Below are 17,938 nucleotides of genomic sequence, written 5' to 3' on the forward strand. Positions count from 1 at the left end.
TCGTAAATGGATGGACAACCGGGCAATACTGCTGCCCATGCCCCCTGTGGAAGTCATGGACCAAGGTTCAACCCACAAGGGCAAAAAGATGGGAAAGAAATACAAGATTGGACTTGACTCTTTAAATCTTACATATTCTAACCAGCACGTTGGCAATTGTGATATCTGGGATGAATAACCACAAAGAAATTCAGATGAGTTTTTTTTTTCTGTTCTGTTTATTTCTAGAGCAAACAATTTCTTTACATTGCTGAAAATCTATCACAGGTGGAAGTTAACAAAAAAAAAACCCTTCTGTACAGTTTATCATGAGAGAACAAAATAAAATAAGATAAAATAAATACAGGGATTAATATTACATGAGCGATTGAGACGAAAGAAAGAGTGTACTGTAGAACATGCATAGCAAACAGTTTACCATGTAGTCTGTTTCTGATAACATATGCTTGCAACCGGCAGTTTGCTGATTTCTGAACCCTTATTCCACGTGTGGATTTGCTTTAATTGGCTTCAAAACAAAACTAGGCTGATGAATGGTCTGAAACTGTTGCATCTATTCAGGAGAAAGTAAGGTAGAGTGCAGACAGGCATATTACAGAGTGTACAGGGCTGCATGTTGCCAACATCATTTTCAGTACTTAAAAAGCTAAGTATAACACATTAAGTCTGTACATTCATTTACTTAAATAACCACAGTTGGCCCACTCTCAGTGGATTCCCTGAATGAAAACACCACTCAACTAAAACAGTGAGTTCCAAATTGTCCATCCAAGGACTCAGGTGGTCCCCAGGTGAAACACTCACGTTTCCTTATTATTACGATTAATTTGCTAGAAGTTAGCAAATGAAAAAAAATAATTTAAAAGGCATGAGTCTGATCCCTTCTTACAGCAGATTAACTGTACCATGTTGGACAAAATCATATCCAATAATAAAAAAATCTCATCAGGTGAGGGAAACCTTTTCTTATCACAGATCCATGGCTGGACTCTCAACTATGGGAACCCATCAACTTAAAATTCCAGCATTTTAAAGCTTCTTGGTACTTTAAACTTAACAATGAAATAAAACAAAATTAAAAACTCACAGCCAGAGGTACGATTCTTCGTTACCCCACCTGGATACTTCTACCACCTTAAATATACCAAACACATAGTTACATCTGAGTGTGGCTAATGTGAATCCCTCTTCTACTGAAACATTAAATCAGAGATGATCTGATGATGTCACAAGTGCACTTCAACTGCCAAAAACCTGGGCCCTTCAAAACAGCAAGTTGGCATGTGCTGCGGGTTACATGCTATTTTGCTATCGTGCAAAAAAAAAGTGAGATAGTCATCATACTCACTTTTCTTTTTTTTTCATTGACATGTAAAACTTTGCGAAGCAGCAGTCCAAGAGTGTATGTACAAAATATCTTTATTTGTGGATTAGGGTTTATTGCAGAAGCTGTGGTTGCGTGAAGGGAAACTAAATGAGATCAGAGGGAAAAACTAATACTGTATTTGCATCATCACAGGGAGGAACACTGCTGGCTGCTGTCTGTTTTCCTGCAGATTCACATTTTTTGAGAGCCAAGAGTTACAGTGCTGTACATCCCATTCACTCTCTGCAGTCCCAGTCAACTAACACTAGTGTGTAGAGTGGGTAAGGCCTGGTAATGTCTTTTTGACCGTCTCAGATGGCTTCTCTCTCTCCCAGCTCCTAGCAGGGAAAACATCTGCAGTATTTACAAAGGACTTCCTCTTCAAACAGAGTCACTCGCATAAGCAGCAACCTCATACATTTACAGGTAAGAGGCCACAGACTGGCTACCCATAGGCAACCGTTTGTGAAAGCATGTTGAACCAAAGTTGTGCAGTTAAACAGTGATTTCTGCATCTCAAAATAAAGGTGTCCACTAAATTTAGGGGATTGTCAATTCTGAAGCAGGAAAGTTCTATTTTGGCCACTCGTATCTTGAGTGCAACAACAATTTTATGGAAGATTCAACTGATTAAGTTCACTCTTAAGAGCGGAGGAAAGAGAAAGTGCAGTTCCTTTATTCAAATGTGTTGATTCTCTCCCCACCCGTCTGAACCCAACCAACAGTTACATTCAAAAGTTTGGAGAACATAGGTGGGGAGGAAGAAGTAAATGGCAAAGAGGCTGCTGACAGGATCTCCTGGAAACAGGAGTGAAGCGCAGTGGAGCTGGAGTTATGATGAGGAGGAGGGGAAGCTCAGAGACGTCTGATAAAAGCTTGGCTGTGCCCCGGAAAATCCTCTATTGCCGTCCATCCACGGGGTTTCCAAATGAAACCTCCCTCCATTAACTGTGAGAGGAGACATCTGAAGAACTGCTGCTATTGCTGTTGGTCGTCTGGGCTCGCTTGATATATAGGTTCAGTAACTTCATCTGCAAACAAGCAAAGACAAGAGATATTAATCGGTTCCTAAGCACAGAGTGATGGTGTTTGTCACATATGACATCCGATTCTTGTCTTATTAGCCGCCTTTCCACTGCCGCACCAAATGCAGCTGAGCTTGAGTGTTCCGAGGATAATCGCTGTGTGTTTTGATGAGTTAACGAGGCAACTAAGCCAATGTCTTAGTTTGGTAAAAGATAGAAAAAGATAGAAACTTTAATTCAGAAGGCGTATGGTTGGTTGCCTTTGTTTAATAAGGAGAATAAGAATATGGATTTCCTCGACAGTTTAGAATTTATTTAGCTTATTTTTTGAGTAGGGAACTCTCTGCTCAAACACAGCTGTGTCGTCACTGCTGCAGCGGCCACACACGCACCTGACCAAATATAAAGCCAACCACTGGTTGCTGAACTGACAGTTGTAAAATTTTAACACATGGCCCAACTCTAGTGTTCACCTTCATTGAAAACGACACCATGCTTCTAAATCAAACTCCACATGTCTCCATTCTCAGCTGAGATGGACAGGGTAGCACTGCAGTATTTTAGAGTTTGCATTGTAGATTGTAGTTAGCCTAGCGGCTAGCGGCTTCATAGTTTAATCCCAACAGAACCCTGTGGCCATTTTCAGCCTGCATGGATGCTTTTTTCAGTCTTACATGGTGAAAGCAGAGCAGCTAATGTTGGCAGTGACAGCAACAAGTTAGCTTATAGCTGCGTGTGTGTTTGTGATCAGAGATAAGAGGAGAGAAATGTATATAAACAATAAAGACTCTCACACAGAGCTGAAATGGAGTCCAATATATGATACAGGCATAATAAGCTCTATTCGTCGATTGAATCATCTACCAAAACTCACTTGAATATTGCTAAATGCCTCTCACACTGAATATTGACATATGTGATTAATTTAGATGAATTAATCATAAAGCATGTAATAATAATTATTATTATTATTATTACACAATATAATAATTAATAAATATAATAACAATCATTTACATTTGACATCCCTAAATATAATATGATAATACAAAATTAGATTGTTAGGATTTCATGGCCTAAGTTCAGATGAACATGTTCATTCCTACCTAAACACAAGTGGTTATGAGAGGGACATAACCCTTGGGATTTTTTTTGTTACAATTTGAGAATGTGATGGTGCATCCTCACTCCATACTGTCTGTGTCAGACTCCTTTCAGACTAACAGCTGTCCAACAGATTAAAGGGGAAGGGCCCTCCATTCAGCTGAACCTGACCATCAGACCTCAACCCTTACATAACGTAAGGACACATGTTGTAGTGAAAGTAGGGCAAAATCAAACTGTGCAATTGGATAGCCGGTTGAAACCTGCTGCGAAATAACAACATGGGAAGATGATAAGGCTCTCTGTCTGTTGAACAGGTTCTGCCAGGTTTAATGTGTGTGTGTGTTTGTGTGCGTGTGCCTGTGTGTGTGCGTGTGCGCGCGTGTGAATGCAAGACATGCCGCAGTCATTACCTTGCTGCCCGTGAGCTGTGCCAGGTGGGGTTTGAGATCCTCACCAATCACAGAGTAGATAGCCACCAGACAGAACACGCTGGCCTTGCGAACACTGCTCTCAGTGTTGTCATAGCCCTGTAGAGTAACAAGGCAGCATCAGGCACCACGCACACACACAAATGTATGCCTACCCACACATGAGAGGTCAGCAGGAACATGGGGAGGAGTCACAAAAAGTGCAAAGTACATGCAAACATTTCCAGGGACAAATAAGGCAAATAATTCCCAGTGTCCAAATATGAACATTGTCCAAATATGCCTTTTTGGAGCAGACAAGGATGTTCCTGCTCTGCCTGTCCCCAAAACCGTTTGTGTTATTTAATCCGTAAGAATTATGAATGAAAGATGTATACATACAGTATAAGAATCCAAATGTAGATTTCTTTGAAAACTCTTGCTGTCTCTGAACTATAGACTGTATTTTCTTTTTTTAAGATTCTTTTTTTGGGCATTTTTCAAGCCTTTTTATCGGATAGGGCAGACAGGAAATGGGGTGAGAGAGAGGGGGGAGACATGCAGCAAAGGGCTGCAGGTTGGAATTAAAAACGCTAAATTCAGCTAGTCGGTAAGGCTAAAGCTAGCTTGGTTAGCAAGGTGGGACAAGGAAAACATTTACTGAGGTGAAGTTAACTTATTTTTTGGAGTCAGTGGAGTCGACCCTTGCTGGACATTAGAAAGAACGCAGGTTTAAGGCACTTAACCACTGGCTTCACTTTTCAGACCCATTAGCTATCTCCATCTCTTTTATACAGTCTATGGTCTGAACTAACAGCTGGTAACGTGTTCTCCTCAGACACAGACCTGTAGGAGTCCAGGGATGATGTCAGGCAGCAGCTGCAGTAAGGAGTCCTTGGCAATGCGTTCAATGACTTTAGTTTGCATCTTGATGGCAGCCAGGTTGATGGGGTAGTCGGCTGTCTGCACTATTGGGCACAGCACCTTGATGCACTGTTCCGGGTGGATGGAGCCAGCCAAGGTGGACGCCGCCTCCTCGGCTGCACGCACCACCTAAAAGACCAAAATGTACACATTAAGATCAATAACAATGACATATTGTATCAGTGGGGGCCAACTGGTGCCTTACAGGGATTAACAAGTGGGTATCTTCCAACACAAAGGTTTCCTTGTACAAACCTTTCAACAGATTTATATCTAAAGCTCTTCTGGAAAATGACACATACACAGAATATGTAATCATTTTTGCACCCATAATTGCAGACACCAACTCACTAACAAAGACGTACCATTTTCCCTAATGAATAAACGACCTTTTAGTTAAAAAAGGTCCTTACTTGGGCAAGATAAGCGACTTACAAAAAGTGCATTCATGATGAAGATACCACCCTCAATTTTTAAGAATTTTGATCTTCGTGTCGGAAGAAGTGATGGGTTTCTGCTGTCCAGAAGTCAGTGAAGAGCTTGTTCCACCTTTGTGGAGCCAGGACAGTGGACAGTCAGGATTTTGTTGAGTGGTAGCTGGTCCCCCCTCATAGTGAGGGAGAAGCATGCCGTTTGGCAGTGGCAGAGCGTAGTGGTTGGGATTGGGTTTAAGGTTTGACCATGTCCTGAATGTTGGAATGGCCGGAGCTATTCGCAGCACAGTAGGCAAGTACCAGTGCCTTGAACCGGGCTGCTGCATTCAGGATGAGCTGAAGGGCTCGGAGGGCACATGCAGGTAGAGCATGTAGAGCCTGAGGGAGTTGCAGTTGTCAAGACGCGAGATAACAAGAGGCTGCACCAAACCAGAGTTCTCAATGGTGATAGAGAGGTTGTGGCCAGAAGGAAGAGCAGCTTGTCCAGATTCAGCTTGGTGGTGTGTCAACATCCACTGAGAGACACAGAGATTTGTGCTGCCACCTCATAAGTGCAGCTCATCTACTGAGAACCCTCTGACGAAAATACTGTATGATGGATTTGTATGACTTTGAGCACTGATTCATCTCAAACAACTACTCAAACTGTAGTCTGTGTTTATTTTGTGTATTCTATGTTCAGTGTGTTATCAACATATGATCTTTATTTGCCTGCTCTCTGTACCCGCCTACTGCCCTGGTAGGACAATTACCCTGAGTAACCTCCACAGAGTTAATGGTCATACACGGGGCTTATGGTGTTCAATTGTTGTTCTTCTCTATTGATCATCAGATTATTTCAATGATGAAGGTACAATGGATCCTTTTGTAACAAACTATTATTAACCTGTTTTATACGTCTGATGCTACACCCATGTTAAGAACCTTTCAATTTAATGTCAAGTGGAGAACAGTTACAGTATTTCTATCAGGAGTTGGTGGAGACTAAACAGATCTAAAAGGAGAAGGAATACTGGACTTGGATTCATCTGACACCAACACCACTCCAAAGAAATGATAATGTTGGATTTGTATACTGTAAATAGGCAACAATTTGCTACACATGATATGCATATGGCAATGTTGTGTTTCAACTTGTTCTGCTGCCAAGTCAAAAAGAAAATCAACGAATGCTGCTTTAAAATATTCTCCAGTTGATATATGGAGCTGCGTACCTCCTTGTGAGAGTCTTTGTGAGCCTCCAGGGTCTTCATGATGGTTAGCTCAGCATAGTTTTTGAAGCGGGCTGGCTGGTTCCTCAGAATTTCTTTCAGCAAACGCAGGGCCAGGGCTCGGATGGTGTGCTGGGGGAGACAGTGGCATGAAAACTCAGTTAAAATAGAATTGAATCGCATGCCAGCATTAACTCAATTTCTCAAGATGATGATGAGTAGAGTGTGATTATCACTGGTGCCTGTAAAGAACAGTGGGGATCAATATCTTCCATACACAATTTAATTTAATGATTATAACTAACTTCTGTAGTCACATGCAGAGCCATCACACAACATACATCTTTGTCACCCAGTGTCTCCAGCAGGAGGAGGAGGATAGTTTTAAAGTGCTCATCCCACACAGCCATGTTGTCTTCTCGTGTGACCTTCAGCAACTCCACCAGGGCGCATTTACGCTCCTCAGAACGCTCGTTGTGATTGGACAGTTCCTTAAGCAGGTCGGCTACCAGGTCTGAGTGGTCCTGACCTACTGCTAGCCAAGAGAGGATAAGATACACATTACTGACTAGTGACATCTTGCCACGGCCCCCAAAAAACTCCATTCTTAGCGTCATTTAAACTAGCACCTGTTTTCGATTTTATCAAGACAACTGGAAAAAAACTCAACATTTGTAAAACCACTTCCCTTTTAAAAATACATTTTTTAGAGAAAATTGCACTTTTAGGACTGAATATAAAGTGAAATGATATGCCAAATTGGACACTGTAGTGTATTCTGCGTGAGAAATATATCTCTGAATGCACGGCTAGGTCATGGCACTATGGGAATTAAATGTTACATTTTAGACTATTAACACAACCACCCAAACATTCAGTTCATTACAGAGAATGCCACAACCATTAGGAACAGCATCAATCTGCCAGCAGCAGGACAGGCTGGACTTAGAGAACCGGTACTGGGTGGACTAAAAAGGAGTTAGACCTTGGAAAAATGGTGATGGAAATTGAGAGAGCTGAGTGAATAATGAGAGCACATGCAAACGGTGAGTGGAGTGAAAGTACAACAAAATCACACATTCATCAAGTCTGTCAGTCAGTTTACCGGGAGCAAAGACCTTGGGGAGTGTCATCTTGTTTTCACCACTTTCCTGACGTCGGCCTGGAGAGAGGAGGGGGGTGGAGGAGGGATGAAGGTGGAGGTGGGGGTGAGGGACAGAGGGTGCAGAACAGAGGATGTGATGAGGACGACAACCACAACAACAACAACAACAAAAACCGACACAAAGACAGCAGCTCCTCTGTTGTATAATGCAGAGAAGGTGTCACCTCCTAGTGTCCACATATGTGAAAAGTCATAGCTACTACCAAGACTTATAGCCACATTTGTGGTAGAGGTCAAATCTTGTTTATGGTCTCAGCATCACTTAACCCCTGGACTTGCACTGTCCCACCAGTGGACCCGGACGACTTCTTGTCTTTCGGAAGCTGTAGAGGTTTTAGTGATGGATATGTAACTGACATGGCCATTTTCAAAGGGGTTCCTTGACCTCTGAACTCAAAATATCTGAATGAAAATAGATTTTATGTGTAATTTGATGACCCAATTTGCCTAAAAAGACCCTGGGATGATTTTATACTGGAATTTCACTTTAAGTTACTGATGTGCTAAGTATCCTTCTGTTTTTTAAAAAACAAATAATCTCATGAACTCACAGTCACGTAACTGCTCCACGTCATCGTCAAAGACGGCCTCCTTCAGGGCGCTCTTGTCATATGTGCAGATGGTTTCTCCGTAGCCATAAGGAGCGAACTCGCGGCCCCGTGGCCCAGAAAACGAGCGAGGTGATGGCGTATTGAGTAGTGAGGTCTTGTTGTCTAAGGCAGTGCGACCCCCTTCAACCATGTCTAAGCCAAGGCGGGCGTCAGAGCCAGGAGAGGACGCTACGCCCTCTCTTCCTGCCTGTAAGGTGGGAGGAAGCACAGTATGAGACAGGATTCTAAAAATGAGCACCAGTAGCTTTCAAATCATTAAACTGCCTCTCTCACATCTGTTTCCAGCTGACAAGAGGGTTTTATCCAAAGTTTCAGTCTTTTCAGTATAAAATTCCCTCTATGTTTCCAGGGACGATGTGTCCCTAGTAAGCTGCGGTGGACGGATGGTAAGAGAAACGATACCCACCTAATGTGATTAACTTACACCTCCTATTAGCTTCAGATTAACTTTGGAAAAGGATATTGCACTGCGCTGTGGAATTTATCCCCATTCACTTCTATTGAAAGAGCATTAGAAAGTGACTTCTTCATAAATCTTGCACACCTGTCCGTTTTCAGGAAAAGATTCGTTTTCACTAACCTGTGTATATACTACGCCGTCAAGAGCATGCCAAACCTGTAGGTGGCAGTGTATAGAAAAGCTCAATGATCCATGATCACCACAGGTAAATGAAAATGTAAACATCCCCACATCAACGGATGGAAGAATGAACTTAAGCTATACAATAAATCTTTGTATTACAGGACAGACAAAAATGCCCAGAGACTCTTTTCTTTACTGGACTTGTTTACCCTTCTTGAATAAGTTGTTGTTCTCTTCTTTTTTGTTGTATTCGTTTTTTCTTGGAAGCTGGATCAACATTTTCTATCTTTGTATCACAAAAATGTTCCTTACATGTTTGTAATCTAAAAAAACTCCATAAAAAAAAAATACATGTAAACATAGGTCGGGCCTATGACGCAGGTGCAAGTTCAGGCGCATACTGTGATGTAGGCTGCCGGAAACTGTTTTACTCTGTTTACATGCAAACGTGCAAACAGAGTTTTTCAAAATCTCCACTCTGGCCGGAGTTTTTAGAATTCTCTGTTTGCCTGTAAACGAAGGGCACAAAAACAGGGAAAATGTCTGTTTTTAAAAATAAATATAACTGAGCAGCGCTGTTGGAGGATTCCAGCAGATGGCGCTAGAATGAATGGTTTTCAATCAGATCTTTGAATGCGCTTGAGCTGTTTCTTTCTTTTCCAATCCTCTGCAATTGCAGACCAGATTTTACTGTGCATTTATCATGCTCTGAAGCTCAGGTGTTTTTTTTTTGGGTGACTGAGCCTCTTTTTATTAGTCTCGACACATGCAGCACCCAACAGGACATTATCTGTGTCAGAAGCGTTCTCACTCACTGGAAACACTCCGTTTGCTTTAGGTAAGTGGTGGCAGCCTGTCATACGGGCCACCTTAAAGCAAATTACAGCTATTCTGTATTTCTCACTTTGAGGAAGGGCGACGCACGCTATATCACGGATCAGCTGATCACCGGTGATCCAAACCCATCCAGAGTGATATTTCACCTCTAGATTCACGTAAATCCCTCTAGGGCCGTTTTTTGTGATGGAAACATGGTGAGTGAACGGCCATTTGAGAGGGCTTGCCCTAAAACTTTCGAGCCGCCACATTTTACTCTAATGGAAACACACCTTTTGTGAAAAATACTCTCCTCCTTCATCCTCACGTGTTTGTTTTTCCTGAGTTTCGCGCAAACTGCATGAAAGGAACATCATCAACACGCCCAAGGTGTCCCAAGGTAAAGTATATTTAATGTCTGATCCAACTCATTCAGATATTTGTGTTCTGTTCTCATATACAGCTCCAATGGGAAATGCCTAGATTTCAGTTTATGTGCTACACAGAATAAGTTGGGAGACAATTGCTTCACTTTTGCCCAAATCTAAAATGTACTGATACTGTTACAAGGATCTGTTGTGCCTGTGTACAATAACACATTTAATCTTAATTATTACGTTTAATTAAGTTTAGGCCTTTAATGCAAAATGCAAATAAGTCTTTAACTAACTCTTTTTTAGCCACAGCAAAACTGTGATGTTCTAAAGAGGCTTAAAGCTTTTTCTTTCTGAATATTCATGAAAATGCTGCTGTGAAAAACTCGTTGACTTACGGCATCGTCCCTCTTGCCCTCCTGTCTGATTGGCTCATTCAGGTCCTCCTGGCTCCGGAAGCTGAAGCTCTGGATGGCCTCAGTGACACCGCGCAGTGAGCTGTAGATCTCTTCTGAGTTCATGTTCTCGGTGTCGTACTCCATCATGCTACCAGACACACAACCACAGAAAAAAGTACACACAAGATTACTATGAAATGTATACAAGGAGAAAATACAAGCATGCATTTGTTTCGCCACCATGCAAAGTGCTTCTGACATAGAAACAGATTAGTTTCTAGAAAGGGAAAGGTCAGGTGTGAGTTAAGCCAATTTGCTAAATGTTATCGTCTATTGTGAACTGGAAGCACAACACAGCACTGGGAGCCCTAGAAGCAATGTAAAATGATTCTTCCATTTGCTTAGAGATGATGGAGCAATATGCTTTGAGTGAGAATCTGACATTAAAAAACTGAAAGATACACTCAAAAAGGAAATTTAGATAAGGAAAATGATCAGGGTAAAGATTCCTTGCAGGAATAACCGTCTTTGAGTCTCAGCACGCTGCATTACCTGGGTGAATATGCTCTGCGCAGGACCCTTAGAGAGGGGGCAGCAGGGGTGGAGTGGGGTGGAGGAGGAGGAGGAGGGGCAGGGGGATGCTTTGACAGTCCGTCAACACCCCAACCCCATAACCGACTGTTGCCACAGCGCAGCCAGGAGGGAGGAATGGACAGACAGGGGCGAGAGAGTGGGGCAAGGCAGATGGAAATCAAGAAGACCACAAGATGAGAGAAGGGAGAAGAAAAAGAGAAAAACAAGTGTGCAGCAAGAGAAAAGACAAAAAGAAACTGGTCTGAGCTTTAGGGTTAAATGAATGTGTTACTTTAAAGGAAAAAGTTAAAAAAATAGCAGAATCCCACAAAGTCGGCTTAACAGAATTCTCCTTAGCATGAGTACTTCAGCTTCAACTAAGGTACTTACAGCTCCATTATCTGCTTTTATGTGTTTCTGTTTGCAGGTTAAAGACTGGACAGTGCCTCAGAGCTGCCCAGTCAGAGAGAATTAAACTGTATTTATGATCAATCACTGGCCACATTACTCTGACACAGGAGCAAGTAGTAAGGCAAAAAAGTGCACCAGTGCCTCCCTGTTTTTATTTTATATAAACAGCCCACTATAGGACAACATCAGAGAGTGTGGTTATCAAGTGCTTTACACAGTCCAGTCTCCAGAAAAAAATGTTAGCATTGTACTTTTCTGCAAACCAAAGAAATGTTTAAATGAAACGTATTTGGCATGCTGTAGCATCTGTATGAGACATACCAGGCTTTCAACTGACTCCTGTGTTAAACTATCCACGTCAATATTACACGCCCAGAGCAAGTTCTATGGAAGTCAGGTGACGTCCTAAAAACTCTGCTTGGGGAGGAAGTCAGGTTATATAGTTTGGTCATACAAAGCCCCCAGCACAGTGACTTCCTGGTTGATCCAATCAGGAAGTGCCAAAAACTGCAGTTCTCCGAGTGTCCAGTAGGAGCAGTTTACAAAGTAGTTTCTCATTGACCCCCATGTTAAACAGGCTGTTTTAGAATAATTAAACCTATTTAACGCCTGGTACAAAAAACATTCAGTTTGTATCTTTAGGTCATATCTCCATGACAACACTGAGGGGTGATTTTTTTTTGTACCAGGCTAGTTTTTATTTTATTTGAGTTTAAAGTTTATGAATAATTGGGGCGGCCAGTGGTTAGACCAGCCTCATATAAAGAGGCTGAAGGTCCTCGAGGCAGCGGCCGTGGGTTCGAGTTTGGCCTGCTGCCCTTTGCTTTAGGTTGGAGTTGAACCCCCCCTCTCCCTCACCTTCCTGTCTGTCCTATAAAATAAAGGCTTGAAAAACTGCCAAGAAAAATCTTTAAAAAAATAAATACAACATTGGGGGTGTGGCCTCTTGAGTGACAGCCCTCACTTCTTCTCCGAGGTAAACATCAGCCAGATGGATGTATCTCCCTCCCCCCAACGTCACATACATGCCCCTTTTTGTGAAGAGGAAATGAGGCGGAGTCAAAGTCTGACAAGATGGAGACTCCAGTAGGCAAGGACTGTTTGATCAAGTTGAGAGAATGGACCTCAACGGAGAGGCTACGTCCATTTTTTAACAGTCTATGGTTGATGCACACACCCGGCTTTTACACAGGACACCGTGGTTCATATCCCGTTCCATGTAAAAGCGTCTCACGTAACACACTTACTTATTTTAATCCAAACCATGATCTTTACCTAAACTTAACCATGTAGTTTTGAAGTGTAAACCTAGCAGCAGCAGCTCCAACCAACCCACCTGTTAGTTGGATGGGTTGGTTGGGGTACAGGTTTTGCGTTAGTATGACCACATGTGACCAGTCAGGACAGCAGCAGTATCCATGTGATAAAACCACAGCCATGCATTAGGACAGGAGATGTGTTAACGATAATAATTCAATAACACATGAGCGATTAGCTACCTTGGAGACAATCCTCCGTGGGAACAGTTTGTTGGAGAGGTAAGGGGGCTGGTTCTGCTGGGGGTGTGCCGTGTCGGCGTCCGGCCAATGGTGTTGCTCGGAGACCCCTGAAAGACAAGCGAACGATGAGCAAATGGAAATGTAGCAACACTGCTGTCAGATGGTTCTGCTGATTCACCTGGCAGTCTGTTCATGGGTTTCATCTTAGTCTATAAATACTACAGTGTTTCATTTGCCTTACCACACCGCTGGTATTGCTCGTGTTCTTCAGGTGGTTGTGCAGCAGTTTGGTGGCTCCGTCCTGGAAGGTTTTGGGGAGAGCTCCCAGCAGCATGGTGAACTCTGGGGTGTTGAGCTCAAACAAAGCGATCAGCACCACCTGGGCCGCCTGGAGGCAGTGTAGTACAACAGGTTAGAATGGAGGACACAACAGCTCAGCAGCTCAGATGGTTCCCTTGGTTCCACAAGTACCATGGCCATGTGTTTCGAACAGCAGGCTCTCCAGAGTCAGTGGAGTTGTATTGATGTTTAAAAATAAATAAAAGCACAACTGCTGCACTATTTAACACATTTGGTCACCATCTGTAAAACAGAAGACCAATGCAATGTAAAGGTCAACGTTCATAATGGTCAAAGTAATTCTGAAACCATGGAAACCAACTTTTCAGCTTTTCAATGCACTTTTCATTTTGGGAGACTCACATATGCATTAGCCTGTAGATACAAAAATGTTAAAGGTGAGTGTTCAAAGCTGCATTCAGTGGAAAAGTAAGAAGTATACAACTATTCAAGGATATTGTTGCTATTACAATGTTGCAACATGCAAGTGAGTACAGATCAAACTTGAAGGGGGCTGTAGAAAATACTAGCTATTGTTGCTTGGGAACACAAGTTTAATGGTACCGAGGTGGTGTGGTTCATCAGAAGCCATTATACTGTGCTGAGAGAGAAACGTCTGAAATGTTTGGCTCTAGGAGATATTTGGGGGATAACAATGACATTTGTGTGATATTAGCTCCCTATTCCTTAGCTGGTAATGCTTGTTTTGTTTTGCTTACATATTTACATGTTGATGGCAGTGTTACTAAATTTTTTTTCCCTCTGGCATCAATATATTTTGAGATTGCCAACACTTAGGTAAGTAGAAAAACAGCGTGCACACCACTTGCTGTGTCTGCTTTGTGGTGCAAGAAATGAAATCCTCAAAAGATACATTTCCAAAGAGCAAAGTAGATTCCAGTACACGCTTATCACCTCTGCATTGACTTATCAAAAGTCTACGTTTCGGTCATAAGGACCTTTATTGAGACATGAATAATAAAGTGACATAGTGCTTAAATACAGGTTATAATTGCATAATGTTCAAGAGCTGTGTTGGGGGGGTAATTACACAGAAAAACAATTAAAAAGACTTTAAAGTCATGAGCTGGGCAGTTGTGTTCTGATTTTTGGTGTGTTTGTGTATATATTTTGTATATTTATACACAACTGTCTTATATACCATTTGACTTTTAAGAAAAAAAATGTTTTCTTTCTGTTAGGGGGGGATTTTAAATATGTTGCTGGCACTTGTGTTTTTTTCTGTGATTACAGACACACCCCCAACACAGGTGTGGACCATTAAACAAATATGACATGTAAATAAGCACTATGTCACTTTTAATAAATCAATGCAGAGGTCAGAAATGTGTGCAGGAATCCACTCTGTTCTTTGCCAGTGGAGTTCCCATCATGCTTCAAGTGATGTTAACATGAAGTATGAGGTTGCGAGTGAGTCAATGAGTTATTCTGAGGCTAACTCACTGTGTAAGCCATGGCTGTTGTTTTTGATGTTATGTGTTTACACATTTTGGTGAATCTGCTGAGTTCTGTTGATTCCAGCAGTATGTGCGTGATGTTTTGGTTTGACAGAAAAATAATGGAAACGTAAATTGAATTATATGTTTGTTATTGAGGTCACTCTTACAGTTGGTGTTGTACTGGACTACATTATATTGGAAGGTGTGGCAAATGTATCGTCCTTCACCTTTACATACCCGAGGGAGGCAGAATAGGACCTCAATGATTATAACATATAACTGAATTAAAACCTCTATGACAAAAAAAACACATTACAAGTATCATAAAAGTAGAATTTATAGCAGAATAGTTGTATTGGAGTGCATCAGATTGTACAGGTACACCTAATAAATCGGCCACTGTATATTTCATAAACATTTTGTGGTGATTAAAAGGTGATTCCGCTCACTTTTACTAAAACTATGAACACAGTTTTTGTTGTTTTTTGAGAGGAATGCTATTCTGATTGTTGATGACATTTACCTCTTGTCCCCTTGTTTTCTTGATTATTGTTATTATTATTATTATAAATATTATTATTATATGCTGCTTTGGCAGAAGCAAATGAATGTAACATAATGTGATGTTATGATGTATAACTTTTGAATAGTGTTACTATACATACAGATATATCATTCTAATAAACATGAACTACACTAGTTTAACTACATATTTGGAATTTTTTCTTGTACAAAAAGAAGAAGTTAAGAACATGCAGGTATGCAGGTGGATGAGAGGTTATTAAGATGAGTGTTAGGCACACAGAAGTAACACAACAGCAGTTGAGCAATACAGTTTAAAAGTCCATTCATACAAAGCAACAAGCATTTCCTGTCATTTTGAAAAATATCAAGGTTAAACTCAAGTCTTCTGTGGTTGCAAAACAAGCGTAATCGGTTTGGTGAGTGATCGATTTGCAAGACACAGAGTGATTTTAAGGTTATCAGCAAAACAGCTAGCTGCTAGAGGTGAGTGACGGATGCTACACTTTTTTTTTTGCACTGACGTGAAGGTATTGGTTAGGCACTGGGCGGGCAGGCGGGGCATTGCGTGCTTCATGATTGGCTGTTGGAGCGGGCTCTACCTGCTTACACCTTTCTTCCTGGTTGCCCTCAGCCGACAGTAAGGCTGCAGTACTGGACCTGCCAGCTAGCTCCTCGCTCACCCAGTTATGAAGGGTCTGGGGCACAGTGGCAAGGCAGAATGGGCGTTACAGCATGACACGGCTCCTCCACCATCACATAGGGACGCAATACTGAACCAATCTTTCATAACAACCTTGCAAAAACCCATACGGGCTGGATATTCAGTGTGTCTGGAGGTCAGGCCCTGACTTCAAACTAGGTGACGGTGAGCAGTGGAAAAATAAACAGAAGGGCCACAAAGGGAGAACATATTACGTGCATCAGACAAGGAGAAGATAATGGGCCACTGACCCAAGGCCATCTACAAGCAGAGTGTCTATTATCAAAGTTTACAACTGTCTAGATGAACACTACAGGATGAAGAATTTAAATGGCAAAAACGCGTGGCGGTACACAAGATGCCAACGGCTGTTGAGTAAACCACTGATTGTTTGTCAAGCAAAACATCTGTTAGGGATGATGGATATGCTCTAAAATAATGATTCAAAAATCAATTCACAATTGACCTCTCATTTCAGAAGCAATTCGTTTTGCAATAAGCTTGCCATGTTATTATAATAGTTTACTATGGCATATCTTCCTATGCAGATTATATATAAATAGTAATTGGTGTTGAGGCTAAAAAAGGAAAAAAGATAGCTTTGCATTCATTGTTGGCTCTACATTTCCTCAGTTTAGAACTGTGACATTGCACCATAACGATTAAAGCAACCATTATGTCCTGTATTACACCTAGTTTGAACCTCAAACTCAACTTTAAAGGGGACCTATTATGCTTTTGCTCATTTTCTGTCATTTAATGTTACAATGTTGGATGTTCATATTAAATGTGAACAAAGCTTCAAATAATGAGGTAAATGTATGTAGAAGTAACCCCTGCGAGCAAAAACCTCAGATTTTAGACTGTCCTGCTCCATTTCCAATAGTTCTTTCTAATCTCAGCTCAAGATAACATCAATCCGTGGGATTTCTTTAAATGGTCATCTGCTCCAGACATGCTACTGCAGTGTTTACATTACATACACTGCTACATGTAGCTACATGCGAACACCAGGCAAAGCTGTAATCTTAGTTGCTAATGTTGTGAATTCCTTCCCAATTTCAGATCACATTCCTGCTGGAACATGTTTGGTTGTGTAGTTTTTGATTGAGAAGCCTTTCTTGGTGATTTTTCACAGTAGAAAGTGCTGCTGTACTCCATTACAGTCGGAACACTCAGAAATGCTGACCAATCAGAGCAGATTTGGCTGCAACAGAGCATCTAAGACAGAGGGTGAATACAGGTGCAGCGTCCATGGGCAGTTTGTGAAAAATAAAGTGTTTGAAATGAAAGCACGTAAACATGTTCTAATAGAAAAACAAAAAGGCAAAGGTAACAACGTGTCTAATAAATGCATTCTAATTGAAAGAGGAATTAAAGGGAATAAAGGGAATAAAGAAAGACCCAAAAATTATTCTGGAGGAAAAGGTTTTGTTTGAGCAAAGGCCCTTCCATTGTCAGTGCTTAGCAACAGGGCAAAGCAATCATGGCCTACCTTTCTGACATCCGAACTTTTGGGTTCAGTGGTCCAGGTGATGATGCGAGACACGGCCAGGCGTGTCTCGCTGGAGTTGACAAAGTCTGTCGGGTCCATGTGCCGAGCCAGGGACTCGATATACTTCAAAATGGCCACCTTCACCTGAAGAGACAACAAACGTTCAGTCACAGGGCTGACAAAATCCATAAATAAATCCAACTAACCAATAAAAATGATCTCCAATCAGTCATTCTCATTTGACCTTACCTTCAGGTTAGGTGTCTGCGTCTGGTCAACGATAAACCTCATCAGAATGTTGAACTGTTGGTCAAATGGGAAGGACTCCCTGAGAAAGAAATGAGAAGTGAACTCTTTAATGGGATTAGACTGTGTATCCTATGCTGGAACCCAGTCTATCCGCCAATCACAACAAACTGGCACAAGTTTCATTTGTATAGAAATTCCCAGAGTTGGGTAGTAACTGATTACATTTGTTCATGATTATTTATGGATAATTTATGAAAATGGAAGAT

At 41.6% G+C, this 17,938-nt stretch overlaps 1 protein-coding gene across 1 annotated transcript in view; it reads right to left on the reverse strand.

Annotated features, from left to right (window-relative positions):
- Nucleotides 1-213: 213 nt before the first annotated feature.
- Nucleotides 214-17,938, reverse strand: part of clasp1a (cytoplasmic linker associated protein 1a) — a 112,676-nt gene continuing 94,951 nt past the window's right edge. Inside the window, 13 exon segments of the mRNA XM_083921558.1 lie at nt 214-2,397; nt 3,909-4,025; nt 4,752-4,958; nt 6,478-6,606; nt 6,816-7,009; nt 7,580-7,636; nt 8,191-8,437; nt 10,422-10,569; nt 12,905-13,011; nt 13,146-13,292; nt 15,828-15,923; nt 17,424-17,567; nt 17,673-17,751. Of these exon segments, the coding sequence (XP_083777684.1) occupies nt 2,311-2,397; nt 3,909-4,025; nt 4,752-4,958; nt 6,478-6,606; nt 6,816-7,009; nt 7,580-7,636; nt 8,191-8,437; nt 10,422-10,569; nt 12,905-13,011; nt 13,146-13,292; nt 15,828-15,923; nt 17,424-17,567; nt 17,673-17,751 (1,759 nt within the window). The 3' untranslated portion in view covers nt 214-2,310.

This window comes from Echiichthys vipera (genome assembly GCF_963691815.1).
Source record: "Echiichthys vipera genome assembly, chromosome: 10".
Taxonomy (NCBI): Eukaryota; Metazoa; Chordata; class Actinopteri; order Perciformes; family Trachinidae; genus Echiichthys; species Echiichthys vipera.